At 44.8% G+C, this 26,964-nt stretch overlaps 1 protein-coding gene across 4 annotated transcripts in view; it reads left to right on the forward strand.

The window, feature by feature from the left end:
- The window catches only part of anks1ab (ankyrin repeat and sterile alpha motif domain containing 1Ab), a 42,921-nt gene extending 17,585 nt beyond the window's left edge, over positions 1 to 25,336 (forward strand). The window contains exons 3-15 of one of the 4 annotated variants that reach the window (XM_062407117.1): positions 2,106 to 2,221; positions 6,709 to 6,807; positions 7,782 to 7,928; positions 10,492 to 10,599; positions 12,130 to 12,300; positions 14,503 to 14,640; positions 14,760 to 14,831; positions 15,139 to 15,222; positions 15,361 to 15,498; positions 16,850 to 17,029; positions 18,918 to 19,016; positions 19,791 to 19,888; positions 21,615 to 25,336. In XM_062407117.1, coding sequence (XP_062263101.1) covers positions 2,106 to 2,221; positions 6,709 to 6,807; positions 7,782 to 7,928; positions 10,492 to 10,599; positions 12,130 to 12,300; positions 14,503 to 14,640; positions 14,760 to 14,831; positions 15,139 to 15,222; positions 15,361 to 15,498; positions 16,850 to 17,029; positions 18,918 to 19,016; positions 19,791 to 19,888; positions 21,615 to 21,648 — 1,484 coding nt within the window. In that variant the 3' untranslated portion in view covers positions 21,649 to 25,336. Of the gene's footprint in view, positions 1 to 2,105; positions 2,222 to 6,708; positions 6,808 to 7,781; positions 7,929 to 10,491; positions 10,600 to 12,129; positions 12,301 to 14,502; positions 14,641 to 14,759; positions 14,832 to 15,138; positions 15,223 to 15,360; positions 15,499 to 16,849; positions 17,030 to 18,917; positions 19,017 to 19,790; positions 20,472 to 21,614 lie in introns of all 4 variants that reach the window. The other 3 variants (XR_009924291.1, XM_062407120.1, XM_062407121.1) reach the window with 3 other exon arrangements.
- The last annotated feature ends 1,628 nt before the right edge of the window (positions 25,337 to 26,964 follow it).

Consider the following 26,964-nt stretch of genomic DNA (forward strand, 5'->3'; position numbering starts at 1 on the left):
CTTCCATTCAAGGTGGGGTATCAGGGTGTTTTTGGTGGTGGAGACGGGGGAGTTAAAGACAGACAGAGAGTATGAGTGCATTCGAGAGGGGGACCAAGAGAGAAGGGGAAAGGGGCAGAGAGACAGAGACGATGAGGCACCAGACGGAGACTGTGTTCTGAATCTGCGTTTTGAGAGCGAGAGGCAAAGGAGCGAGACAGGAGTGGGGGAGAGTGCGAGGCAGATGGGGGGGGTGGCTGGGATAGTGTGAGAGAGAGGGAGAGCTGGTTACGTGGAGCAAGCACCCCACTTCATCAGGCAGCATACGGCAGCCCTGCAGTGCGATCACACAGCGTAGGGGAATGGGGCTATGAGAGCGAGAGGGAGAAAGCAGAGAGAGAGAGAGAGAGAGACGAGAGAAAGGAAGGTGGGGGGGGGGAGTTGAAAAGAGGAGCTTGAGAGATTTGCTCAGATGAGAAGAGGGGGGGTTGGACGATAACTGAGTCCGTCGGCTGTGGTGGACGTGGGAAGGACTGAGGAATGAGGTTGAGGCAGATCAGATCCCGGTCTCCCGTGTAGAAGTCGAGCCGGCGTCAGGACCGTGATGCCCTGTGAGCAGTGAGGGGGGGGTGGGTGGGGGGTGGGGGGGGTTAGCGTGTGTGAGCCAGGAGCAGCTGCCGTGTGACTGCATCTGCCTGCATGTCTCAGACAGGCAGGGGATGCAGCAAACCTCTGCCCTGAGCAAACCTCAGGCTGCTAGCTGCACCCAGCGAGGAGGAGAACCAGGTGGGCTGGGGGGTTCGTGTGTTGGAGTGGGGGAGGTTGGGGGGGCGCTTGCCTCGGGGGGGGAAGAGGAGCTGGCTTTAACCCGCACTGTGGTCCTCCCGCAGTCGTCCTGAGAGGCTCACCTGCCGTTCGATGGATCTGCTCCTCTGGATTTACCGCTCTGTGAGATGAGAGGCACGTTTCCCGGCAGCGCCTGCGGAAGAGTGTGAACGCTGGGCAGCACGGGGAGCAACCAGGACACCGAGCCTTTTCCCACTGGCACTCAGCTTCCCCGGGAGCTTTATCAAAGGAATCTATACTGGGATTTGACCACGGCTTGAGGAGTTTGGAATCGGCACACTGTGGGGAAACCCCCGAAGCCAACGTTTCTCTCTCTCTGTCTCGGTTGCAGGATTTACAATACGTCTACCTGACTCTAGTGACTGTGGAGTAAACATGATTTAAAAAAAACAAATGCTGTCCCTCGACGATAAATAACGCGAGTATACCTCAACAGTACTTTATAGAATGCTGCTACCTTCATTGTATGAGCCGTGTCCTAGCTCTCAAAGAGGTTGACCAATGAAGCCATGGGACTCAGCCAGAGCTTTACAAGTATGTGGTGAAAACCCTGACAAATTCATTTTGGGGGGAAACTGAAATATTTCTGTGTTACACCCTGATGGAGCGATTTTAGAGGAAAATGACGGGGGATAGTTTGAAGCAGAGTAAAATAATGTGTGATGTATGAAAATGTCTCATGTAGTGGTAAATAATTTCCATTTCCCCTAATATTTCAACCCCCCCCCCCCCCTTCCTGTTCGGTAGTGTCATGTTTTGGGACTAGCCAGACACTTGTTCTTACTCTCGCTCATCTGCCCACTAATGGAATGTTTACTGAACCCTGTTTGTTGGAAGATGCCGTAGTGGCTCGGTCCAACATAACTAACAGCACCGAGCTTCAGATGGGCTTCCTCCCCTGCACTACCTCCACCCTCGCCTGACAGTTACAGTAACAGCCGAGCGTGTGTGTTAGTTAGCCTAGTCCGCCCCCCCCCCCCCCAAAAACCTCCCCACCACCCACCCTCCCTCCCCCATCCCGCAGGGCTTGAGCTGGGCCCCCGCAGCACTTACCGTCCTCCACCCGTGTTTGAGGTTTAGCCGGGCCCCCGCCTGTACCGTGGGAGCCCCCTCACCCCCGGCCTGGACCCTGTCTCCCCCCCACCCCGCCTGGTGCTGCTGCACTCGGCTCTGCCTCTGCTGGCCGAGGATGATGTGGCAATGCCATGTGTCGTCCTCCGAGTGCCGCTGCTACCGGCTGAACGGCTTCTCACTGCTGAAGCGCTTCCCTCTCTCGGCAGATGGGGCCTGCGGTAGAGCCCTGGACCAGCCGGTGGGAGAGTGGCTGGAGCACGTGGGGCTGCCGCAGTACGAGAGCAAGTTCCTGGTCAATGGCTTTGACGACCTGCGATTCATGGTGAGTCACCTGCGGGCACGTCGTCCACCACCGGGGGGGTCGTGTCCACTCTACATCACTCCTCCGTTTGTCTTTTTATGTCGCCGCTCTGCTTGTCTCTCACCACTTCCTCCCTGTGTCACACTCAGCCTTGAACCTTTCTCCACCCCCCCCCCCCCCCCCTTCATAACTCCTCTTCACCTCTGTGCGATGCATGACCCCGCTAAGATTTATGGCCCATCACTGAATCCCTTTAAAGAACATGGGCTGTCATCAGTGGCAAGACAAATGACAACCTAAACCCATTAACTTTTTTCCCCCAGCATTCCCATTCATGCTATCTCATCTACTCTACCAGCTACTGCAGTCATCTCCTTTCCTTATACTGGATCCTCTGCTTTCCAGATACTTGACTTGAGCTAGGGACATTCAGCATAACCCTAACCCTAATCTTAAGGCTAACACTACACAAATCCCTTATCTCAACACACTGAAGTCTATTCTAAATAGACTTTGCATGGTGGCTCGCCCAAATCTCCCTTAATCTTCTACCCATCATGCTTTGTGCTCTGCTTGTGCTGCTTTTGAGACAATCTTGCACAAACTGCACAACGTGTGATTTCGTTGCAGCAGCATGTTTTTAACGCGATATTTATAAACCCTGTGTAATCATTGTGTTTGGATTCTAACCACGCGTCGGCATGCAGACATTTATTTGGTGACAAATTTATTATGTCATAAGTAAGTGCATTATCCAAACCCCTACGTGGACTGTAAAGATTACCGCCTCTGAAAGTACCCGACACGGTTTGCACGAACGTTTTCCATTTTTTAAACTCCCCGGTCAGATTACATATTGATATCGTCAGTTAACAGGCAGCTCGTAGCTTGAGTGCGATAACGACTAAAAGCGTTATCATGTTTCCCGACAAGAACATTGCGTGGAGACCCGATACTGCGTTGGCTGGTGATTGTTGAAAACACCATCATGTTTCCAATTCCCGCAGACATGTTACTCTGAAAAGACATGTGCTGCACACTGTAAATAACTCGAGGCCCAAAGGGCGCACCCGGACATTTGTCAGACCGCAGAGCTGCGTTAGCACTATGGGCTATATGTTACAGCGGTTTGTCACAGCTGAGCTCAGCTGAGTGAGGGCAGTGAGCTCCGAGAAGGGGGGGTTGGATTCACTAAGTGGTTCAGTTGAGGCGTGCCGGTTGAAGAATGAGATGAATACATGATGGACGGCCTCACGAACATGTGATCACGCCTACTGCGCTGAGCAGGTAAACATCTTTAGACCGTGATGTGGTTACGAGGTGACGCCAAGCGTAAAGAAGCAGAATACACAGTCATAGTAACCAGACGTGGTAAAGAGGCAACAGTATGTGATGTGGATTAGAACTGGACTGATGCAGGCAGACGTTGTTGTGTATATATCCATTATTAGGTAACAAAAATGCTGCAGCACAGAAACACAGATAGCAACAACAGTGTTTTCACCAGAGACCAGAAAAGTTCCGGTGTTCTGAATTTCATGGTCAAATTCTTTGTTCATGTTTTTTTGCTTTATTATTAACAGTAAAATGCTTTCAAGCTTGATTTTAGATATAGGGTATTAAAAAGAAATTCTCCAGAATTATGCAAAGTATATATAATGCCTTTATTTATGAGTTGGCATTACATAGTGAAGGGAACAAGGAGAGATGGAGGTGAAGAAAGTTGCTCAACAAAGAAGTTGAGATAAAACTGAACCCATCATCCTTTACCTTTCATAGTAAATGGTATGTATTTGATCACCAGTTCACCTGGATCATTTTATTATAGAGTGCCAAAGATAACGAAAATGAGAAAGTGTTTATAATCAGAATAAATTAGATTGTTTCATTAACCTAAAGTTAATGAAATGTGTTATAAAAAAAGTCCTTACTAATTAAATTGATGAGAAAAAATCATATAAATTCAATTTTGCCATTACTCAGTTCTGCTTATTGCCTTATTACATATATAGTTCAGGTCAACAAACCAAATAGACAAACACTCACATATATTCTATTCCTGCATCACGTCAATGCATTCGGTTCATTCCTTTTGAGATCACAAGAGAAACCAAATTGAATATAACGTCCATCTTCTTCTGATATGACACATCAAAATAAATCCAGAGTTCATCACATACAGAACTATTACACATCTCCAAATGCAGCTGAAGTCTTTACTGCCTGACACATTTTTATGATCTTATTTTGTGTATACATGCAGTTGAATTGGCCGACGCCAGCGAATAGTTATCTAAGAGCAAACAAATCATCCTTCCTGTCCAGTGCAGTTCCACTCTGAGATCCTACTGTATGCTGCAGAGGATTTGCGGGCAGCGGCGTGATGAGGACTGCGGGTCATTTGGCATTCTGATGCTCGTTTTCATGCCACGGCCAATGTGTCAGCCGGACTTGATGGATCAAGCAGATAAATCGTTAGGCTCACCAGGCAAATTACCCTTGGAATATTTACAAGGATTGTGGAGGTTGCAAACCAAAGGGAAAGGTCAGAGCAGCCAGGCCGACTTTGTGAATGTTTCATATTGTGCCCTTTTAGATTCTGTCACGCTCACTTCAGATGTGATCCATCTGACCCAACTCCAGAACTCATTTGTGGGATTCGCTGCAAAGAATAGACGGCTGATCCAGCAGGGGGCGGTATACTGGGGCTCGTCTCCAAGTCAGCGTCATGTTTGAGTGCCTTTATGTGATAAAAAGAAGAAGAGGAAAGGTAGAAGAAGATGTGTGTGTGAGTCTTAAACACCAGGTAGATTCTTCACCTCCTCGTCCAGAGCAGGATGAGAACTTTCCACCTTGTAATTCTGCAGTGGCACAGATCTGGTACTGGACTGACCCGCCGCTGTCACAGCTGAAGATCCACAGTGCAGCTTTGGGAACTTTTTCCTCTGGCCTGTCTACCCGAGCAGAGAGCCGGCGCTCACACGAGTCGGCTCTCTCTCATGCCATGATTGCTCTGAGATGCAGCTTTTGAGGGATCATGAATTATGAACAGCTGTGTGCCCATTCTCATCATTTTTACACGATGGTTATCACTTTGTAAGTCGCTGCACGCTGCCAGAATTGGGGCGCCCGTGGCTTTCCGGTCTCGTGGCCAATCGCGTCCTGCACGTCTCGTTTACAGTCAAAGATTCAAAATGACTTCTGGTCTTTGCTTTTCCTCTCTTCGTGAGAAACATTTTAGAAATGCTCCATCATGCATTTACATCACGGCTGCATTAATTTTGCAGACAAAATTAGACTTTTCCAAACATCTCCTCTCTGGGGCACGGAAATTCCAATTCACTGCTGCATTAACTGAGTGCATTTAGTGAGATGAAGGACTTCTACCGTGGCTGCGTCTGCGAGTCGTATCCGATTAGATCCAACTACAAGAGCTCATAAGCTATGTAAGGAACTCAACCGTACATTCCCGCCTCATGTTTCCAATGCAGCATGAAAATGTAGAAGTTTGCGGAGTCTCCTGAGGCGTCGTCGAACTCCAAACTGTGTTAATGGAAGTGAGGGGAATCTATTTCGGTCCCCCCAGCTTCATTTTTGACCTTTTATTCTAGTGATCAGTGAGTAATCTCTCCGCTGCGCCCTGATACAGGCCCCGCGTACACTGCTGCATTGTGCTCTGAAGCCAATCCAGTGAGAGCACACCGAGTAAAGACTACAGAACATTTTAACATTCTTGGCCAGGGAGATTTAATCTGAGGCACTCCACTGGGGAGAAACGCTTAGCTCCACATATTCAAGGTTCTCCTTGCGTCTATTACTCGCGCCTGTAAACTTGACGGAAGACGACAAAGCGTCTGGAGACGAGAACACGAGCAGGAACCAGGACAGACGAGAACCTGCTCCAGATTAGACGGAGAGGAAACACGATTATCGTTCTTTCTGTTTCCCTAATTGAGGAATTGTTCCGAACTATAGTTAAATATTTGTATTCCTTGTTGGACGGTTGAGTTTCTCCTCGATGAGACGCGGCAGCGAAGCGACTGTGAGGAAGCTGCAGCAGCCACGGAGGCTTTGTTCCCTTTGAGTCGCACCGGATCAGATTGATTACTCTTGGCATGCACAATTCATTTGACTTCATCGTCCTCCCACTCTGCTGTTCCTGCTTGTGTCACAGATGTGTGTGTGTGTGTGTGTCTCTGTGTGTTCTCCCTGGAAGCTGTCATCGTACAATATGTCATGACACTTGTATTGACCTATGATCTCATTGCCATTTGTCAGTGCTGTGTCTTTTATATGCAAATGTACAGTTTGTGTGTGTGAGTGAGATTTATCGTGCACTAAATAACTGATGGACTAGCTTGTGTTGTGCTGCTGTGTGTCCTTACTGTACCTTGTGTCTGTGCGGGTGCTTGATTGTCTGGGATGATGTGTTTTGCGTGTGCCTGTGCGTGCGCTTGTGTGTGAATGTGTTTATTTGCACTTTGTATCTTGTGTTTGTGCACATGCAGGGAGGTAACGTGATGGAGGACCTGGACCTCAGAGACGTTGGGATCACCGACCCAGGACACAGGAAGAAGATCCTCCACGCGGCGCGCAACTTGCCCAAGGTTCGTGACCTCGGCACCGAGAGGGAAACGTCAAACAATCAGCAAAGATACAAAAATAGAATTAGTTTTTCGTAATCGAGCATTGACTCAATGATCACTTGATTTCTGCTTCATCTGAGATTATATATAAGCCTTAAAAAAATATGGTTAAATGCAAAAACTTGCCTTTTACCTCAGATAGTTTAGATTTAGGTGCAACTGATTGAATCAACTAGAATAACACTCAGTAGAGCACATGCCTCCCCCATGGAGAAATGTGAAATCAATCTCTGTCAGACCTGGTGACTTATGGCGGGTTCACTCCGCCTCTCACCCAACGTCAGCAGGGATTGACTCCAGCTCCCAGATAAGAGGTATAGATAATGCATGGGTAGATCGACGGATGGATGGATGGATGGATGGATGGCTGGATGGATCGATAGATGGAAAAACCGTTATAGTTTCTATCCATCCATTAACGATACTGCTCATCCTGAGACACACAACGATTCCACCACATAATCACAACTACAAACTGTTTGGTGTTGTCAGTCAACCACACAGGTATGAAGGGGGGGGGGGGGTCACCTAGCAGGGGGGGTTTGGACTTGACACCTGATATAAAACACGTTTAATGTGCAGAGATCACCAAAGGGATTCTATCCTCTATGTGATTCTAATATCTGGAGCAAATTTGCAGTTCCTTGTCAAACTGCTGGTGGCACCAGAGGAAGTCAGTAGGTTCTATCCTCTGGGAACCATGAATATTTCTATCAGGTTTATAACAATGCATAAAACCTCAAAGACCTGTCAGAGCATCCTGAGGTCCAGGGAAGGACTCCTGTGTCTATACCTGCTTCTAGGGATCGCTAATTGCATGTTCGTACAACTGGAAAACCACCATTTACTGTACATTGATATTTTGAAGTTGTTTTCTCATTGTACTACATGGTACAGTCCTCACTGTGTTTCACGTGTCCTCCTCCCCTCTGCAGGTGAAAGCTCTGGGCTGTGATGGGAGCACGTCTCTCGCCTCTTGGCTGGACGGCCTCGGTCTGCATGAATACCTGCCCAACTTCCTGTCAAGCGGCTACCGCACGCTGGAGTGTGTGAAGAACCTGTGGGAGCTGGAGATCGTCAATGTAAGAACTCAACCACTCGAGTCACTGATCGTATTCTTCTCATTCTGGGCTCTGACGGATGATGGTTGAGACGATTATTGTTCAGTGTGTGATGTTTTGACAAAGACTCGGGAGGGGGTGATGTTCTCAACCCCTCTGACAAACTGGTTTCCTTGTGGATCTGAGGCAGTGATTAGTGGAAACAGAAGCGATCTCATGTGAAGTCAAAGGCCCCGGCTGAGTGATTACAGGGAATTTGGTTTAATCATTATGGAAATAGCATTGAAAAGCTGTGGAAGTATTAAAATGTAATTCATCAGTTGAACTTGTGTAGCGGAGTTAGTGTGTCTGTGTTTGTGTTGAGACGACGGCGGCGGAGGACGAATCTGACAGAAAACAGAGAAGATGAAATAAAATCATATTATCCTCGGCTACATTTTCTCTAATCATTAATTTATTGTTAAGCTCCGGATTGTTTTTCAACCTCAGAGAGGAAATCCAACTTTGGTTGAACTTGTCGTGATGCTGTTGTAAGTTTTGTTCGTATGAGTCACAAGTTAAAATTGATGACAGCTACTGAGCTTCTTTATAGAAATCTTTATTACAGGCGGCACGGTGGAGCGTTGGTTGGCACAAGTCGACTCACAGTGAGAAGTTTGTGTGTTTGAACCTGAGGACGGACCAGGGTCTGTCTGTGTGGAGGTTGTATGCCCCCCCCCCGTGTCTGAGTAGCTTCCTCCCACAGTCCAGGGACATGCAGACTGCTCACAGATTGGTTGTTTGTCTCTGTACATCAGCCCTGTGATTGGCTGGCGACCTCTCCAGGTTGTACCCGCCACCCAATGTCAGCTGGACCCGCGGTGACCCTCAGGCGATTTGCAAAAAAAATAGATGGATGGATTTATTTGACTTTATTCACCTCAGGGACTGAACTATTCAAAACCCTTTGAATAGCTCACAGACTAAAGAAGACCTCGCAGGCACCGGCTGCCAAACATATTCATCAGACACACTGTCCTTCAAGTCCCTGGTTTTTATTCCTTCAGAACAGACAGTTTCTTTTCCAATCTCTTCAAAGTCCTGATACTTTAAACTAAAGTGTAACTTCACAAGATGTTCCAAAGACAAATTGGTCTTCTAATACTCCCCCGCTAACATGACACAGTGTCTAAAATGATCACTTTATTCTCGAAATCTCCGAATTCCTTTTTCTTCATCATGACCCGGATACTCCAGCGTAATACTGCCATCGATGACACTGATGTTGTGATAATTATTGACTCAACATCACAATGGAGTCTGAACTTGTCCCTGTTAGTTTCACTGGAGACCACCTGTCAAGTAGGAAGCAGCTTGTTAGAGTGACGACAGGCAGCCAGACGATGCAAACACGTGACCTTAGCGTGTGGATAAGTATGTTTCTTAGCATATTTCTAAGTATGTTTCCCCGTCAGTCCCTGGTGTGTCTGGCTTGATCGATGCAGAGAGTGAAACCAGCTGCAGTTGCATCAGCAGCTGCAGGAGAGCGGCAGCCGAACGCACTGTGCAGTGTGTGCAGTGTGTGCAGTGTGTGCAGTGTGTGCAGTGTTTGAGGGACGGGGTCCAGCAGAATGCGATGCAGCACAGCGAGATGGGCGTGAGCGCCGGGGCCACGTTACCGCCCGTGTGCAGCGCCGCAGAACGGCCTCCCGGCATCTTGCCAGGACTCACTTCACACAGAACACTTCCTGCTTCCTCCTCAGCATCTTTCAGGAAACAGTACCAAGCGCCAAGATGATGTACGAGCTGGTTTACTCTGCCGTTCAATCCCACGGCTCTTTATTGCAATTTAAATGATCTTACGCTGCTCACCACCAGCACGTACTGGTCTCGCTGGGATTCTGTGCATGAGAATAAGTGAAAAAGGAAAATCCAGTGCACGAACCAGTTGCCTCCTCTGCCTGCGCCTCCCACTGAATAAATAAGCGAAGCCTTCAGACAAAGAACCACACGAGCCGGTTATAGAGTATTTCGTAGCAAGCAGCGTAATTGCAAATTTAACATCAATCACTCGACATCCACCTCGACTGGATGAGTGCGGACGTTAATAGCCAATTATGCAAATGTACAGTATTGAGATAATGAGCTCTCACTGCATAAAATGAAGCCACGTGTGTGTTTTCCTTTCCTCGCCACACCACTTTGAAAAGACATTCACTAAAGGTTCAGACACCCGGGAGCCGTGTGTGGCAGCTGCTGGAAATACTGTGAACTCAAAACGTACATCTGAACATCCTGCCTCCTAGTTTTCAGCAAATCACTTTCTCTTATTTGCATTTCTACCTGCCATCATCTCATAAATCCGCACTTCCTCCCGTGTTGTCCGATGAGAGGCGCTGTGTGAGGGAGACGCTGCTGCACTTTAGGCTCACGGCAAAAAACAGATTGAGGCTGAATTATTGACAAGAGTGAGTCGCTCGGCCGCCGGACGGCTGCCAGCTAGGAGACGTCCGCTCTGTGTTTTGTTTTTTGGATGAACACGTATTTGCTTAGAGGAGATGAATTCGTCTCTGTGACATATTGACGGAGTCGTGTTTGCTTCTAGGTGATTAAAATCGGCGCCCTGGGCCACAGGAAGAGGATCATCGCCTCCCTGGCAGAGAGGCCCTACGAGGAGGCTCCCAGCAAGTCCCGGCGTCTGTCCCCCATCATGGTGAGACTGGTGACATGGCCTGATCTGTGTTGTGAGCTTTGATCTCCCAGACCTTGAATAAATAGGTTAGCTTTTAATGGCTCATCCGAACTAGAGCTGCAATGATGAGTCAAATAATGTAGAAGTTCAGCGAGTTAATCAGACGTTAGTGCTTTTGTCATTTTTCTTTGTCTTATAAATAATAAATGGAAAATCTTTAGTTTTTCAGTTTTCTGATATTACTCAGACCAATATGTTTTTTCTTTTCTTTCTTTCGATCTTTTTTTCTTTCTTTCTTTCCTTTTTTTTGTGTCTCTCCAATTCCTATCTTTCTGTTTCTGTTTTTTTTTGTTTGTTTGTTTCTCTCTCTCTCTTTCTTTCCTTTTTTTCAATGTTTCTTTCTATCTTTCTCTCTCTTTGTTTGTTTGTTTGTTTGTTTCTCCCTCTCTTTCTTTATTTCTGTGTCTCTTTCTATCTTTCTTTCTCTTTCTTTCTTTCTATCTATATTTCTTTCTTTCTATGCTTCTCTATCTCTTTCTCCCTTTCTCTCAGTGCGCACATTGGTATCGATCATGTCGATGATCTAAATCCAGGTCACATTAGCAATGATTGATTAATAGTTTCATTAGAAATCAAATGCACAGTTTTTTTTCAGTGATTTTTTTCACACACTGGTTTGTTGACATGACTGTGAAACGTGAGAAATCATAACAACAGATGTCGCTGAGTCGTCTTATCACTCGATGTGCTTTGAGATGACTCGTACTTCAGGGCCTCGGTGGATAATCATAACATTTTGTTGCGTGTTGTAGTGAAGCGGTTTAACTCTGTGAACCCCGGTGTTCATTAGACGACACAGGTTTGATATCTTCTCTCTCTGTGTGAAGAACGGAGGAAGTCCCAGTTTCAGCAGCATGTTTCTATCTGAAGCCCTGAGTGTGAATCAGACTGCAGCAGCGTTCGAGCCACTTTATCACCACTACACTGCAGAAACAGACCGTCAGCGCTAATTCACTTAATACACTGGTTATGCTCAAGATGGCCAATCAGATAAAAGGGTGGGATGTGCAGATGCCCTCAGTGTGACCCATATTAAGAGTCAGTGACGCTGCGAGATGCTTTACACCATAAAATGCTTTCAAAAGATAAAAAGTACTTGAACAGAGATGATGCTTCCTCTCTTATTGGACCCTAATCAGAACAGAGCTTAAGATGGAGGTTGAACCAGCGTCACGTGGAGATCTGTGTCTCTACACCGACATCATTTTGTGAGAAAATGGATCCTCGCCTTTCTGCGGCAGGAAATCTAATTTTGGAATTGAGATTCTTCAATATCATTATGTTCACAACGGTTAAACACTCAGGGCCGATTTCCCAGGCAGATTAAACTGGGCTAGAAAGAATGGAGACTCTCCACGGAGGAGGCTCTTTGTGGAGGATTAAGCTCGGATGTAGATCGGGGGAAACTGGCCTGCGTACACAGCGCTGTCAGCCCATTAATCTGTGATATGTTTGTGGTCTTTTGTGTGTGTGTGTGTGTTTGTGTGGCAGTTTCATGACCTCCTGTCCCAGACCACGTCCCCCCTCGGTCAGATGGACCCCTACACCAGTCGCTCCATGGACATGCTCCTGCCGCTGAGCGACTCGGACCGCCGGCGGAGAGCAGCCGACCAGGACTGTAGTGTGTCCCTGCGCTCGTACAGCGAGAGGCCGCGCTCTGTAGTGAGTTCCTCATTTCACCTTTATCCACAACAACAACAAGAAACTCCTTCTCATTCACTGGGCGTGAGCGATTAGAAGGAAAATGGAGGAGGACGCTGAGACACTGAGACACTGAGACACTGAGACACTGAGACGCTGAGACACTGAGACACTGAGACACTGAGCTGATCTGGATGCAAAACAAACTTTTGTGGTGTAGTTATTTCTCAGTGGTCAGAGCCAAAGAACCACAGCATTAGACTGTGATTGGGAAAATTGAAATTGGAGAAACTGACTGGTGAGTAATTTAGGAAAATATAAAGTGAGACAATATGAATTAGTTTACTGTCCTAAAATTGGCGGTATTGTTTGTTCTGTCTCTTTTATATTGGAGGATGAATTATGAGACCGTTGTGGTCAATGTTGGAATCCATGAGCAGTGAGTTTTTTAAAGACTATTTTTAAAATAATTACTTTGGTTTGTCTGACATTTACTTTACTTCAGTAACCAAAATGTCACTTTCCTGTCGGGATATCTTATCAATTTAATTGTTTCCCCACAATAAGATTTATAACTTAAGTAACTCCTCTGTTAAAAAGGGAAAAGTTTAGCTTTTCATTTCTCCCCTTTTCTTATTTCAAAAATGATATATTGCAAAATATGGTGAATTTCATAGAAAAAAAACCTCAGATAAAGAGTTCAAACATCATCATTTATTCATGACTTGTTATTCTTTGATTTCAAAAGGCATCAAATCATTAATTTGGATTAAATTTAATTTTAAAACACAATATTGTTGTATTAATACTTTTTCAATTAAATGACTTCTACCAGAAGCACTGAGGCTTCACTTAGGGGATTTGATCTCAGAGTGAAATCCAGAGCTGCCTTTAATTTAGAGATGGTTTAATATAATGAAAACAAACAACTAAACATAAAAAAATCCCTGAATCCCCTCAGCTCATGTGTGATACTGGGCCTTGGAGAATGAACTCAGAGAATCTCAGTGATCAGAATTGACCATTTTCTAAAAGGTCGGCTGCACAAACCTTCGCCCGGTACCTGCTTCACTTCGGCTGAACACAAAACACAGAGCAGTGCCTTCAGGGGAAAAGTTTCACGACTGCACTCACCAGGCTCCATATATGTCCAATCAATACTTATCTTTTTTCTCGAAATGCTTAGTGGATTATTGTAATCATTATATTTTACACTGACAGGTGATTTAAAAAAGAGCTGAGCACAGCGTACGTTGACCTCAAGGCCAAACCCAGGGCATGAATATTTATGTTTGTAGAAGCAGATAGAAAAGGATTTTTATTAAAGTGCTGACCAGGTGCACTTCACTTTGCCTCATGCTAATGTGTGGCAGTCAGACGTCGGGACAGATGGACGGAAACACACAAATAAGGACATGGAGTTGTGTTGTCATACCTTGATCTGTTGTTGAGTTCTAATATAATGCAGAAAACTGGCTTCATTATAGTCTTGAGATGTGGATCCTTGTCCTGACTATAGACAGTATATGTATAAATAGTTGGCACGTCTCCACGTCCTCCCACTGCACCCGAATTAAGCCAAACAGCCTTGAATTGGCTGCTGCCAGTTTGGCTTTTGAGGTAATTTGGTGCCAGAGTCCGCGCAGTCCTGATCATGGTGTCCTGACCAATCGTGAGTCGGTCTCAGCTGCAACCATGATGTTTCACTCTGTTTTCATAGATAATAAAATAAAAAAAATCTGGACCATCAGTGTGATAAGAACTAACAAAAATGATAGAAACCATCTTTGAAAAAAAATTCACGTGTACATTTTAGTTTGTTCCATGTCCAATCTACTAACATGGAGGAGGCAGAGTTTATGACCTATACTAATTATTTGGCTTCACTTTTGGGAGCTGCCATCTTTATATATATATATATATATATATACAAAATTAAAACGTCCAAATACGTTTTTCTCCAACATGGCATGTCTCACTGTAGGTGGTTCTTATCACACAGATGAACAAGTGAAGATTTGTACGATAAGTTTGGTATATATATATATATATATATATATATATATATATATATATATATATATAATATATGTTCCTGACACTAAGACATCAGATTTTTTTCCACTGTCGTCCAGATGAATTTGTATCATTTCATGTCACAGGTTTAGTTTTTGTGTCCTCGTTTCATTGTGATCACCAAACAGTGTTGTTCCCTCTCTACAGGACAGACAGAGCGAGCGGCACAAAGACTCTCGTATAAACCTCCGGCCGCCGAGCCAGTCTGCGACCTACGCCACGGTGTCCGCCTGGCATCACCAGCCCGAGAAACTCATCCTGGAGTCCTGTGGCTACGAGGCCACCGTGAGTCATGTTTTACTCTCTTTACATTTCACTATTCACAATGAATCAATAGATAACACCCATTTTTACCATCGAGCAGTTTGACCCAACACTGGTGTGGTTTCCATTCTTTCCCCTAGTACCTCGGATCAATGATCATCAGGGATCTACGAGGGATTGAGTCCACACAAGACGCCTGCGCCAAAATTAGGGTGAATATCACTGGAAATAACTAAGAATCTTTTGCTCCTCAAAACTACGGAAACCATTTTGTTGACTATGAATTTTAACAAAAGACAGTAAATGTTTGCAGTGATGATTTTGGCTCACAATCACCAATTGCATGAACTATTGTGTGTCATAGTATGTATTCAGTTTTTGATATCATCAAAGATCCAAAACTAGTTTGGGCTATTTCCCATCCAATAACATGGAGGAGGAAAGGTTTATAACCTGTAGTGCAGCCACCAGGGGGCGATGGAGATGATGTGCCTTCTATTTTTATTTTGTCCGTTACAGAAATCAAAAGACTCTAGAAAGGGTCCAGTTGTCATCCTGTCCATCACCTACAGGGGGGTCAAGTTCATCGATGCAGCCACGAAGGTAAAGGGACAGTGTGTGTTTGTGTTTGTGTGTCTTTGTGTTTATTGATCGGTACAACTCACACACCCCAGGTTCAGCCTCCATTAGCAGCTGATATCCAGTCACTCCCCTCCACCTCCTTTGCTCTCTCTCCATCAGTCCATCGTCGCAGAGCACGAGATCAGGAACATCTCCTGCGCCGCCCAGGACCCTGACGACCTCTGCACTTTTGCTTACATCACCAAGGATCTGAAGAGCGGCCACCACTTCTGTCATGTCTTCACCACCGTGGAAGTGGTGAGGAAAACACGTCAACACCATTAGAAACATCGGTCTGAAGCAAAGACAAAGATGAACGATGCGTGTCCACTTCCTCCCACTAGCCAGAAGTGAAGGCAGAATATGAACGATGCAATCATGCATGATGATGTTAGTTTGAACCAGAGTAGCGAACGGGGGGGGATGGAGCCACGCTATCAAATACAACCGAGATATTCATGACATTTCACCCATTTTTAAAGTATCAAATAACAAATTAAAACCACACTTATTGTAATAATCTGCACTTGTTCATCTGTGTGATAAGAAGCACCTACAGTGAAACATGCCATGTTGGAGAAAAACGGATTTGGACGTTTTAATATGGTCCATGTCCCATCCACTAACATGGAGGATGGAGAGTTTAAGACCTAAACTGCAGTCAGCCACCAGGGGGCGATCAAATCAACTTGGCCTCACTTTTGGGCAGCTGTCATGTCGTCCATATTTACAAACAGTCTATGATGTAGTTGATTCTCTCCCCTTCCTTTAACGTAAGGGGATTTGACATTAGCCTCTGCGAATGTTTACACTGTTTACAGTCTTGAGGTTTTTATAAACTCATTATTGAGTCTGAAAACCAGGTTTCCTTTGTGCGATGTCAGAAATCCTGCGGTCAGAACTGCGTGCTGCATCCGAGGGACCTGGTTTCCTTTGATTGGCTCGTCAAATGGCTTAATTGAAGTTCCACCCCCGCTGCGCTTGGCATTTCCACGAACCGGCACCGATTATGTTGTAATTTGTGTCTCGGCTTCTGTAAAGGTTGATTACAGTTAATCCTCTGTGACCGACGGGCGACTGCAGATCCACGTTTACCTGCAGGGAAACGGTTTTAACTGAGCACTATGATTTGATTTGAGTTTTCACAAGACCAGATTATAAATTGAATGCGTCACTCATTTGTATTTAAGTCAAGTAAAAAAAAAAAACTGTGTTTTGCTTTTCTCTGAAAATAAGCTGTGGGGAATTATGGTAATTATCACAACGATTCGAGATGCAAAGCTTTTCTGTGTGATTCATAAGGAAGCTGAAATAATTGTGGTATTTCTAGTTATCGAAATGTAAAATATATAAAATATTGAATGCATCTGAAGTGATTAGAATTATAAACATGGTAAATTTTGATGATTCAAGCCACTTGTTGCTTTTCCAACAACTGATTTTTTAGCGGCGGTTTACTATGGAGGTTGTTTAAGAATCCAATCAAATTAGTTGCAAATAAACTGTGACTCAATTTAAAAACCTATTAAAACTTTAAGACATCCCCTGTGAGGACGTTGTGTACACAGCAGCTGAAGTAGAAGGACTCATTTTTGGTTTGTTCTCACAGACGCAGACCTACGAGATCATCCTGACGCTGGGACAGGCCTTCGAGGTGGCCTACCAGATGGCCATCCAGTCCAGGGCGAGACAGTACGTCCCTCCCCCTTCGTCTCATGTCCCGGAGGTCATCGAGACCAAAACCACCCGTCCTGCGTCCCAGTCATGGAGCAGCATGCGGAGATCAGCAGTGAGTACCACCTCACAAACACCGGAGCACCATGACAGTGTGTATCTGTGAGTTTGTGCGATTCGTGAGTCACGAAACGTGCACGGAACTCGTCACCGACTTCTTCCTGTGAATAACCGGTCGGACGCCCACAGAGGAGGCTTCACTGTGTGTGTGGGAGAAAGTGCTGAGTCATTACTTTACATCCAATTTCCCCTTGCCCAACACAGTGACTCACTCCGATCGGCGGGGGGGGGGGGGGGGGGGGGGTTGCCTTATTGTGCATATATGAGAACCTTGATTAATGAATAGCTTTATTTGTTGCTCTCGGGTGGGTGTATGATTTCCTGTGGGACTCTGCTGCACCGGTTGGACCCATCCGCTGCCTCCTCGCCATTGATTGAGTGTTTTGCGTAAACGCTCACGTAGACCTCCGCGCCGCGCCACTGATGCATTGACCTCTCAGGCTGCGTGTGAGCGTGAGCCTGCGGTGATCACTGTCACCCGAGAGTAGCTGCACGGCCGGGAGCTCCCGGACCACATGCTCATGCAGGGATACAAATCACTTTGTTTTACTACCTGCCTGTCAGGATAAAATATGGAGTAATCACAGAGCTGCATAATGAGTGCGGCTGCTTGTTAGGTTTCCTGCTTATTAATGCTTCTGCGAACGGAAACCAAATCTGCTTGGTTTAGATAGAAAGTGTTGCAGACAAACAGTTAGCGAGGCTCCACACCTGTTAAACTTTGAATTCCGGCTTTTTTCTGGTTGAATACAGTTCATCCATAAACAGTGATGATAACAGGAGAATTCCTAACTATTGAGTTACCCTTTAAAGCAGCAATTTGACCAGAAGTCAGTTTTGTCTACTGAAATGACTGCGGAGCATTTTCAATTTTTAAGCAAGAGACAGATGTTCGGCTCATAAAACAGAGGAGAAGAAAATGAGAATTGTACACGAAAATAAAACATAGCCTACGTCAAAACTTCATGAAAGCTTTACGATAAAAAAAAAAAAGCTTTATGAAGAGATTTAAATGACACTAAGAAGTTCCGTAAAGTTCGTGGTTTATTATATAGTTTATTGCGCTAAAAGACAGAGGAAAAAGTCAGCACGGAAATAAAGAAAAAACTTTGTTCTTGCAAAGCTAATTAAACCTAGCATATTTATTTTAAGCAGGATATTTGTTCTTTAATAACCCTATTTACCTGCTACTTGTTTATATGTACGTATGATATAACGTTACAATAGAAAAGGTTGTTATGATGCGACGGAATTGAAAATGTCTTTAACAAATGTGATGTTCGTAAATCTCTGGTATTCGTAGGTTTGATGGAGATTAGTGTGCTCTCTTTGCATGTTTCCAGAAAGTGCATGGAAATTTTACTTGTAACTTTATAAAGGACTCACTGCTGAGGGGAATAGACTGTATATAAAAATGTACGACACGTCTCCAAATGTAGGACACGTCTCCACACCTATTGTAAAAACATGACACCCCAAATTAACGTCTACTTTTACTACCTAATTTGGTCCAATTGACTAACATGGAGGAGGTGGGGTCACTTTCCATGTCGTCCATCTTTATAAACAGTCTACATGCTGATGGTCCCAGCTAACGTTAGGGCAGATAATTCATTCCTCACACTTCACTTCTTGTGCTTTCAATTTTTGAAAAGTTTTAAGAAAAACAATCTTTACATGTTGAGAAAACCAAAGCTTCACACCGGTCAATAACAACATGTGAAGTTGAATCATTTTCCTGTGGAAAAAAAACAACTAAAAACATCTCCTACCGCGGTCACTTAAAACACCCGGTGCCTTTTCAATGCTCTGTCCCTCTCTCCTCTCTGTCGTTTTCTTTAACATGTCTTTGTTCTTGTCTTCTTGGTCCTCCTGCCTCCCAGGGTGCCCCTCCGCTCGAATGCCGCTGCTGTCACTGTCACACGTGTACTACCCACCGTCCCTCCTTCCTCCCGTTGCACTCTGTTAGCCCTGGAGTCCAGGTCCTTCTCTTTCCTTTTCCTCTATTTAACCTTTGATTCATCACACATCTGCTTCCACACCACCCCCCTCCCCTCTTTTCTTACGTTCCCTGGTTGCACCTTCTGGTCCCCCCCCCTCGTCCTGTGGATCTTAAAAACCTCATGCCTTTACTTTCCCCATCTCTCATCTTCATCATCTCATTTTCACACCTGAAGACACAGCTAGATCCAGACAATGAGGAGAAAAGGTTTTTTTGTTTTCTCGATGTGTTTAAACTTTGTCGTTACGAGGACTGTTGGCCAGTGAGGGGGTTTATTCCATAGCGGTGATAGAAAAAGAAGTTGAAGTGGACTTTGTCGGATCATTTGCTGAATAGTGTATCTGCCTTCATGTTGAAGTGAAGGTGTAAACTATAACATTCTAGGTTTTTTAACATTGTAATTCTAAGTCACTGGAGTCGTAGCCTTGGTTTTTCCCGCTGAGTGTATTTCCTGTCAGACTTCATCCATGTTGTGGATTGACGAACCTCGACCTCGTCTGTGATCGATAACAGACGATCACCGGACTGTGCCTCTGAATCCACATGCACCTTGTGTGTGTGTGTGTGTGTGTGTGTGTGTATGTGAGAGAGAGAGAGCGCGAGAGAGAGAGAGAGAGAGAGAGACAGAGACAGAGAGAGAGAGAGCTGAGGACTCGCCAGTGTTGGCGAAAATGGCCTCCACTGCTCCGCCCGTCTCACGCCCTCCTCTCGTCCCTCCTCCCTCCCTTCCTCCCCCCTCCCCCCCCCCCGGCAGATCGACCCCCTGGAGATGGATGCAGACATGCAGTCCCTGGGCAGCACCAACTGGCTCTTGGACCAGCGCGACTCCAACAGGCGCCCCGTCAGCACCAAGTACGAGACCACCATATTCTGAGGCCGGACCCCCCCCACCCCCCCAACCCCCGACCCAACAGCTGCCCACTCTTCCCCCCCACACACTTTACTCTTACCTTGCATCCACTCTTTCATCTCTCTCTCTCTCTCTCTCTCTCTCTCTCTCTCTCTCTCTCTCTCTCTCTCTCTCTCTCTCTCTCTCTCTCTCTAACTCTCTCTCTAACTCTCTCTCTCTCTTGCACTCACACATACGTACATGCGAGCCCCGTGCCTTCTCACTGTGATGGTATAGCAACCCCTCAGGGCGGCCTACTCCTGCACCCCCCTTTGCCCTGCCCAGCGACCTTCATCACCAAACCTCCCGCCCGCCATGACAAACTCTCCCGTGCGTGCCCCCCCTTTCCGACAATCCTCTCCCCCCCCCCCGGCAGCCTCCCTCGCCTGTTGCTGCTGCAGCCAATGGCGGAGCCCTGGAACGGAGGATCTCGGACCGATCTCATTTTACAGTGGCCCTGCTCTCTCAACCAAACTGCCTCTTCCTCCTCATCCTCCTCCTCCTGACAGCTTGCATCTGCCTCCAAATCCCCGATACCTCCCAGAGGTTGCATCTTTATATTTCTTCCTCTTTTTTTCTTTTTTTTATTCATATTGATTGACAACAGCTTGATATTCTTATTTTGCATCTAGACTCCTCATTAGCAAGTTTGAGAGTTTCCAGCAAGCTTAAGTTTTAAAATTGAAGTAAAAAGTTTGATGTCACACCAAAGGAAGAAGTCTGTCAATGGCTCAAGCTTGTTTGCTTTCTTCCAGAGAGTTAATAAGAATACCGATAGTGCTCTCAAGTCCATCCAGCTACAGGCTGCAGCTCATTGTAAAGGAAACGTGAGGAAACAGCTTCTCTGGCTCCGTCCACTCGTCCATCCATCTCATTTCTTGAATCCATATCAAGTTCAAAGTGTAAAGATGACAAGTAACTTCTTTCTGTGCCAAAGTATTTCCTTCTACATTGAGTGCACGCCCCTGGTAGAGCCCCAAGTTCAATTTGTATTTATACCTCGACCAAGGAGGTTATGTTATCACCCCTGATTGTTTGTTTGTTTATGTTCAATATTACACAAATACAACTGACCAGATTTCCACGAAACCTGGTGGAAGGATGCGGTATGTGTCAGGGACGAACCCATTCTATTTTGGTACGGAAGTGGACGGATCCAGGAAAAAAACTTTTCAATTTCTTTAAAATTGCAAGATAGGGTGTTTCTCTACATATTTCTTTGATTCCTCAGAGAACAATTCATGGGTTTTGATGAAATCCGTGATGTTTAGGGGATCTGGTATCTATGAGTGTGAGCAGTGTTTTAGCAGAGGAACTTTACTGAGTTCTGTCTGTTTCAAACTATTTTTTTAACTTATAAAGAGTCGCGACGACACAACGTCCTGTGAAATGCCGATTTTGTCGCTTTTGATTTTGACGGGGTGTTCTCACCTCGGTTCAGTGTTAGCTGCTAGCTGTAGTTTAATATTTATGTCATGGACATGAGAGTGTTATCGGTGTTGCATCTTATTCTCAGCAAGAAAGCAAAGAAACGTTTTACTCTTAGACTCAAGATCTAAACTGCCCATGTGTAAAATATTATAAAAAGATTTTCAGCATAACTTTAATTTTACTTTTGTTAATATTCTTGTTTATTTGGGTGTTTTGCCTCAAGACATGATTATTATTTGTTTCTTTCTCCATCTGTAGCCTGTCCTGTCTTACCAGGCATCTACCACTGTGAGGCACTCATGAGGCGGCTGCTTTGCTAGCATGGGAATGCAAGACGGAACAAATAATCAGTGAAAGACAAAAAACAAACAAAAAAAAGCAGCTACATGCAGCAGACAACCCTTTCTTTCCTTTCTACACATTTGTACAATACTCATGAAAACAACAACACAACGGACTCTATCGCTGATGTCTGAACTCAAACGGACTGAGAACTGAATGCTCACACACACACACACACACACAAACACACACATTGGAGGACAACTTTCCTACACTATTCCGAGGACAACAGCCTTACTTGATTTATCGGGGGTTATCTATAATCAACGAACCCCAATCACCTCCTGCCCCTTGACCTCCCTGAGCACCACCACCCAACAGCTGCACCCCCAGCCCCTGCTTCTGCGAGACTTTGTTGACTTGTCGTGTTGAACTGACTCCGACTGGCTGGGATGGATGACGTTGTTCTCTAACTGGTACCGCTCGGTCCGGATGAGTCTTTCCGCTCTGGTCTCGTACGGCCCTGTGCCTCTCAGCAGTCACGGTAGCACTGAGAGAGAGAGACTGCAAATCACGGCATCTTCTTCTTATTGTCAATTTAAAAGAAAACACTGTGTTAAAAAAAAAAGAAAAATACAAAGAACGTGGCAGTATCCCTTTTAATACCTTCTTCTTTTTTTTTTTTCTTACGACGCATATAGGAAAACAAATCTGTGCATTTTGCGATACCTTTTGATAGACGGGGGGGAATTTGACTGAACCACTTTGGGAGTGAGCGATGATATAAGACGAGGTCGTGGAGGAGATCCTGACACTAACACAACCCGAGGCGAAGGGAAAAGACACAACACAAGCATAATGGAGTGCACTGGCTTTGCTTCTGCGTCTCACAATTATGGCAATCGGTAAACAAAGAACAACCTCAGTTTAACTCCAGTGAATTATCAACCAGCCCCGAGCACAATATTGCACATTTCCCTCAAAACATCTCATCATTATCGGTATCCATGCTGTTTTTTTCGCACCGATTTCGAATAAAAGCAGAACACGCGAGGTGAAAATAAACGTTAGTGGAAGAAAAATAAATAGAAATGATTCAATTCCAGGAGTTTTAAAAGAAGGAGCCAAGTTTTTAAGAATAAAAATGAATCTTGTGCGGTGGTGATGCGGATGGATTTGTGACGCTGAGGACGTGACACAATCTTTATCTTTGATTTCTATTTTGAAGAATCTTCCTTCTGCTGCACTGTGACTCAGAAATGCTCGTTGTGGAGTCGACGCATATCTGTGCCCCCCCCCCCCCTCTCTGTGTGCGTTACCTGCTGTGCGTGCTTGTGTGCCTTGTTCCTCTGTGTGTCCTCATGGGAGTTTGGGACTCTTACTGTCACATCACCGGCCACCGTCCTTGTTTGTGTGTTGCTGCTGCTGCTGAGGGAGATGCCAGGTTTCCTTCTTCTTCTTCTTTGTGTTTTTTTTATCCGAGCTCCTCTCCGGTTGTGTGTGTGTGTGTGTGTGTGTGTGTGTGTCTGCTGGAGACTGTTTTAAAAAGATGTACCCGGCCTCGTGTGCGGCGGTGCCCGTGGCTGCGTCGCCATTGTTTCTGAGTGTTCACTGTTAGCTTCCACTGCCGATGCATGTTGGCAGTGTCTCCTCTCTGTGTGTGTTGTGTCCTCCCTCTGATGCACTTGGCCTGAGCCGTCGTCGTTTGTGACCGTAGCAGTGTCTCGTCTCCTCTCACTCATCTGCTTTTTATGTTCCACCCCCCACCCCCCCACCTCCTCCTCACACACAAATCACCCTCATCCCTCCTCCACTGTCGTCATCCCTTTCCCCAACTACAGGTTTTCTGTCACGTATGTGTTCTCCCATTGTGTGCGTCACCAAGACAGCCTGCTCCAGTATGGATGCACAATATTGAAAAAAAAAAAAAAAGCATTACACTTTAATGAGCAGCAGCTATTTAAAGCAAAGTTTTGGTGGCATGATAATGGCTGTGCATGTACCAGTCTCTTTTTAACATTGGTGTTTTCCTTGTGTAGCTCGCCCCAGCGTTCAAGTTTCCGGATACCAAGCTGTGAGTTGACGGGGAGCGGCCGCTGCGAGTGTGCGTGCGTGCATTGAGTTTAGTGGGCAGAGCAGTGGAAAGAGAAGAGGGGGAGGAAGGGAGGTAGAGGTAGAGAGAGAGAGAGAGAGAGAGAGAGAGAGAGAGAGCGAGAGAGAGAGAGAGAGAGAGAGAGAGAGAGAGATAAAGCATTACGAAAAACATGCAGGGCCGACCAGCGCTGCTCTGACATTTAGATCCCACTCTGTATACCCCCCCCACACACACACACACACACACACACACACACACACAGACACACACCACACGATATGAAACCCAACACGACACGGACGAGACGCAACCCGTTGTACCCGATCAGCGGCCGGGCGGGACCAGGTGTTTCCCTCCCGTCCCCAGGAAAGGTCAGCCATGAAAGGTCCAGACTAATTCCTGGCCTCCGTGTGACTCTCTGATCTCATCATGTAGGTACTGTTATGTGTTAGAGCACCGTAGACCATTAATAGATATATAGAGCATTAATGAGCATTTCTATTGATTCAGGTCTATGGGATGGGGGAGGGGGGGGGGAGAGAGAGAGCTGTAACAGAAATGTAGAGACAAGAAAAGAAAAAATAATGAAACTGTACCAGCATACGATGCTTTGCCCATGTTTGTGGACAGAGTGTGGCTCAGTGGAAATGTGATACTGTCTCAAACTTTCAAAGCAATATTATATCAATGAAATTAAATAAGACAATGAACAAAAAGAATCCCTCTCACGTCTGTTGTCGGCATGACTGTTTGTTTTTGTGGTTGAGTGATAAACAGACAGAAGAGAGAACGTGAAACCAGCCGTTGAACAATAAAGAGACGACTATTACAACCTGCTAATTATTGAACGATTACAACCTTCACTGTTTCCCAGAGATTAGTGAGACGTGTGCGACTTCTAATTTAAACCATCAGCATAAATTTGCGTGTGTTTAAGTTTCGGAGCAACACATCTGATTGTGTATCGTATTTTCTGTGTCGTCACAAACTCCCTGAACCAATGAGGATGAAGAACATCAACAAATCAACAAAACAAAATGCAGAATTACTTAATTTATATGAAAGTATTATATTATTTCCACTTTTTTAAACACATTACTGCATTTGTGTTTTTTTCTCTTGCCGTGGTAAATGTGGAGATCACGATGTTTCTGCCAATCTGGACTAATAATTGGGTTTAATCTGTTTATGGTGTTGCCGACTAATTAATTGTTTTTATTCATGTTGTTAAACACGTATTTGAGGATCCTACCTTTAAAACCAAATGAAGTATAAAAGCTCTTGTGTTCATTGTTTTGTTTTTAAGTTTCCACTCATTTAAATGTTCAAGCTCCCAAGAAGGTTCCAGATCCCACGAGTGGTTTAACACAAATTAACACAGTTCCTCTAAAGATTCTGCAGAGAACACTAATGCTTTGTTTACTGTGGCAGGTAACCTGTGTATTTATTTCTGTACAATATGAAAATGTCCTCATGTGACTCGCTTGAATAGTGTTCGACTTTTCACCCTTTGAAACTTTCTTATGTTGTATAATCGATCACATGTCCGTGACCTTCAGGGACAACACATCCGATCTCGCAGGAATAAACTGTCAAACTTAAAGATACGTGCGTTTTCATTTGTTTGGACGTCAACGTGCACGGATCAACCGGCGGCCTGGACAAATAGAATATTATTCAATTTGGGTATTTAACCACGAACAAGCTGCTGTTGAATAATAACACAGACGTCACGAATATCAAGTCTGTGTTTGGTTTGTGATTTCAAGAAAATCAACAGAGATCAGAAGAAAAAGAGGAAAGTGCAAACATACACAAAGAAATTGTTTACATATTTCTTGGTACTTTGTTTTTCCTGTTGACAGTGACAGAGGTGAAACCGAACAAATCCACCAATGTTATTTTATTGGTACAGCACAGAAAAAACCCTATTAACACACATCACCCACCAGACTGTATCACCCTCTAATAATAATAATAATTCAGTTCAGCTTTTATTGTCTAAATATGATAATTTTAATGAAATATAACAGTTTACTTTTTGTTTTTTTTGACTTTTTCTTATATGGAAGCAACATGGGTCCAGATCCCTTTGGCAGGACTGGCCTGCAGCAAGGCCCAGAGGTAGCCCTTCATCCTTCCTCCTGTGTTTGATGGAGAGAGAGAGAGAAAGTCCGTTTTCTGCAGCCGCAGCAGAGATAACCGACGTTATAAGACATGTTTCATTTGTTGAATAAAAATCAGGACAGACCGAGATATATTCAAACTATATAAAATGCAGTTTTAGCCCTGAAGGTTTTTTCTAACAACCTGAAGTGTCTGAATTTTCGAAATATAAGGTGACGACCGCCAACCAGTGGTTAGCGGAATAAAGTTTTCAACATGGGACCAAACAAGTAACACAAAAAAATAATTATATAACACATATTAGCATTGACAGTTTTTTACAATTACTCCAATTTAATATATTTTAAGGTTAAACTGCTGAACATCCCCTGGTTCCAGCTCCTGACACGTGAGGATCTAAAGCTTAAATGAAACATATGGTTGCAAATATACAAACATTTTTTCATCACTAGAAAGGAGCTGCAGCGATGGACAGTCTGAGGAAAGTCATGTGACTTCTATCAGAGCATGTAAACCTTTTCAAGTCTTAATGAAGTTAAAATGATGACACTGAATATGAGCAGAATAATAATGTCTCCTTTAATTGTCGGATGAATTCATTTTGAAAATATTGACTGAGCTTTGAGGGCTTTGTATTCTCTATCATCTGTAAAACAATGTCCTGAGTACTCCTGAAATGAAATTAAAAAATAACCACCACTGATATCCAGCTGTAAATACATGGAAATGTAAATATGAAATAAGGAGTTATCGCATTTCCCCCTCATTGGTTCACCTGCAGCACAAGTTTCTCCCCGAGGCCCCAAGAGCGCCTCCTTCAGGTCCTCCTCCCTCCAGCAGCCTCAAGCAGGCTTCATTAGATGTGCATTAGGGTCACAGGGCAATTCACAGGCAATGCTGAGAGGTCTGGGACTCGTGCAGGTCAATAAATTTGGGTCTTAATAACATCTCGGTCTCTCAGGAGGTTTCGATTGAATAAAATTACATTTTAATAAAAGGTGATTAAGGAAGAAATGGCCTGTGCTACATGTTTTACTGCAGCTCAGCTCAGAGTGTGAACAGGCCTTTGGACTCACAAGCTGCTGTTCCACATTTATCCACTAA

The sequence above is a fragment of the Platichthys flesus genome, chromosome 2 (assembly GCF_949316205.1).
Source record: "Platichthys flesus chromosome 2, fPlaFle2.1, whole genome shotgun sequence".
In the NCBI taxonomy this organism is placed as follows: domain Eukaryota; kingdom Metazoa; phylum Chordata; class Actinopteri; order Pleuronectiformes; family Pleuronectidae; genus Platichthys; species Platichthys flesus.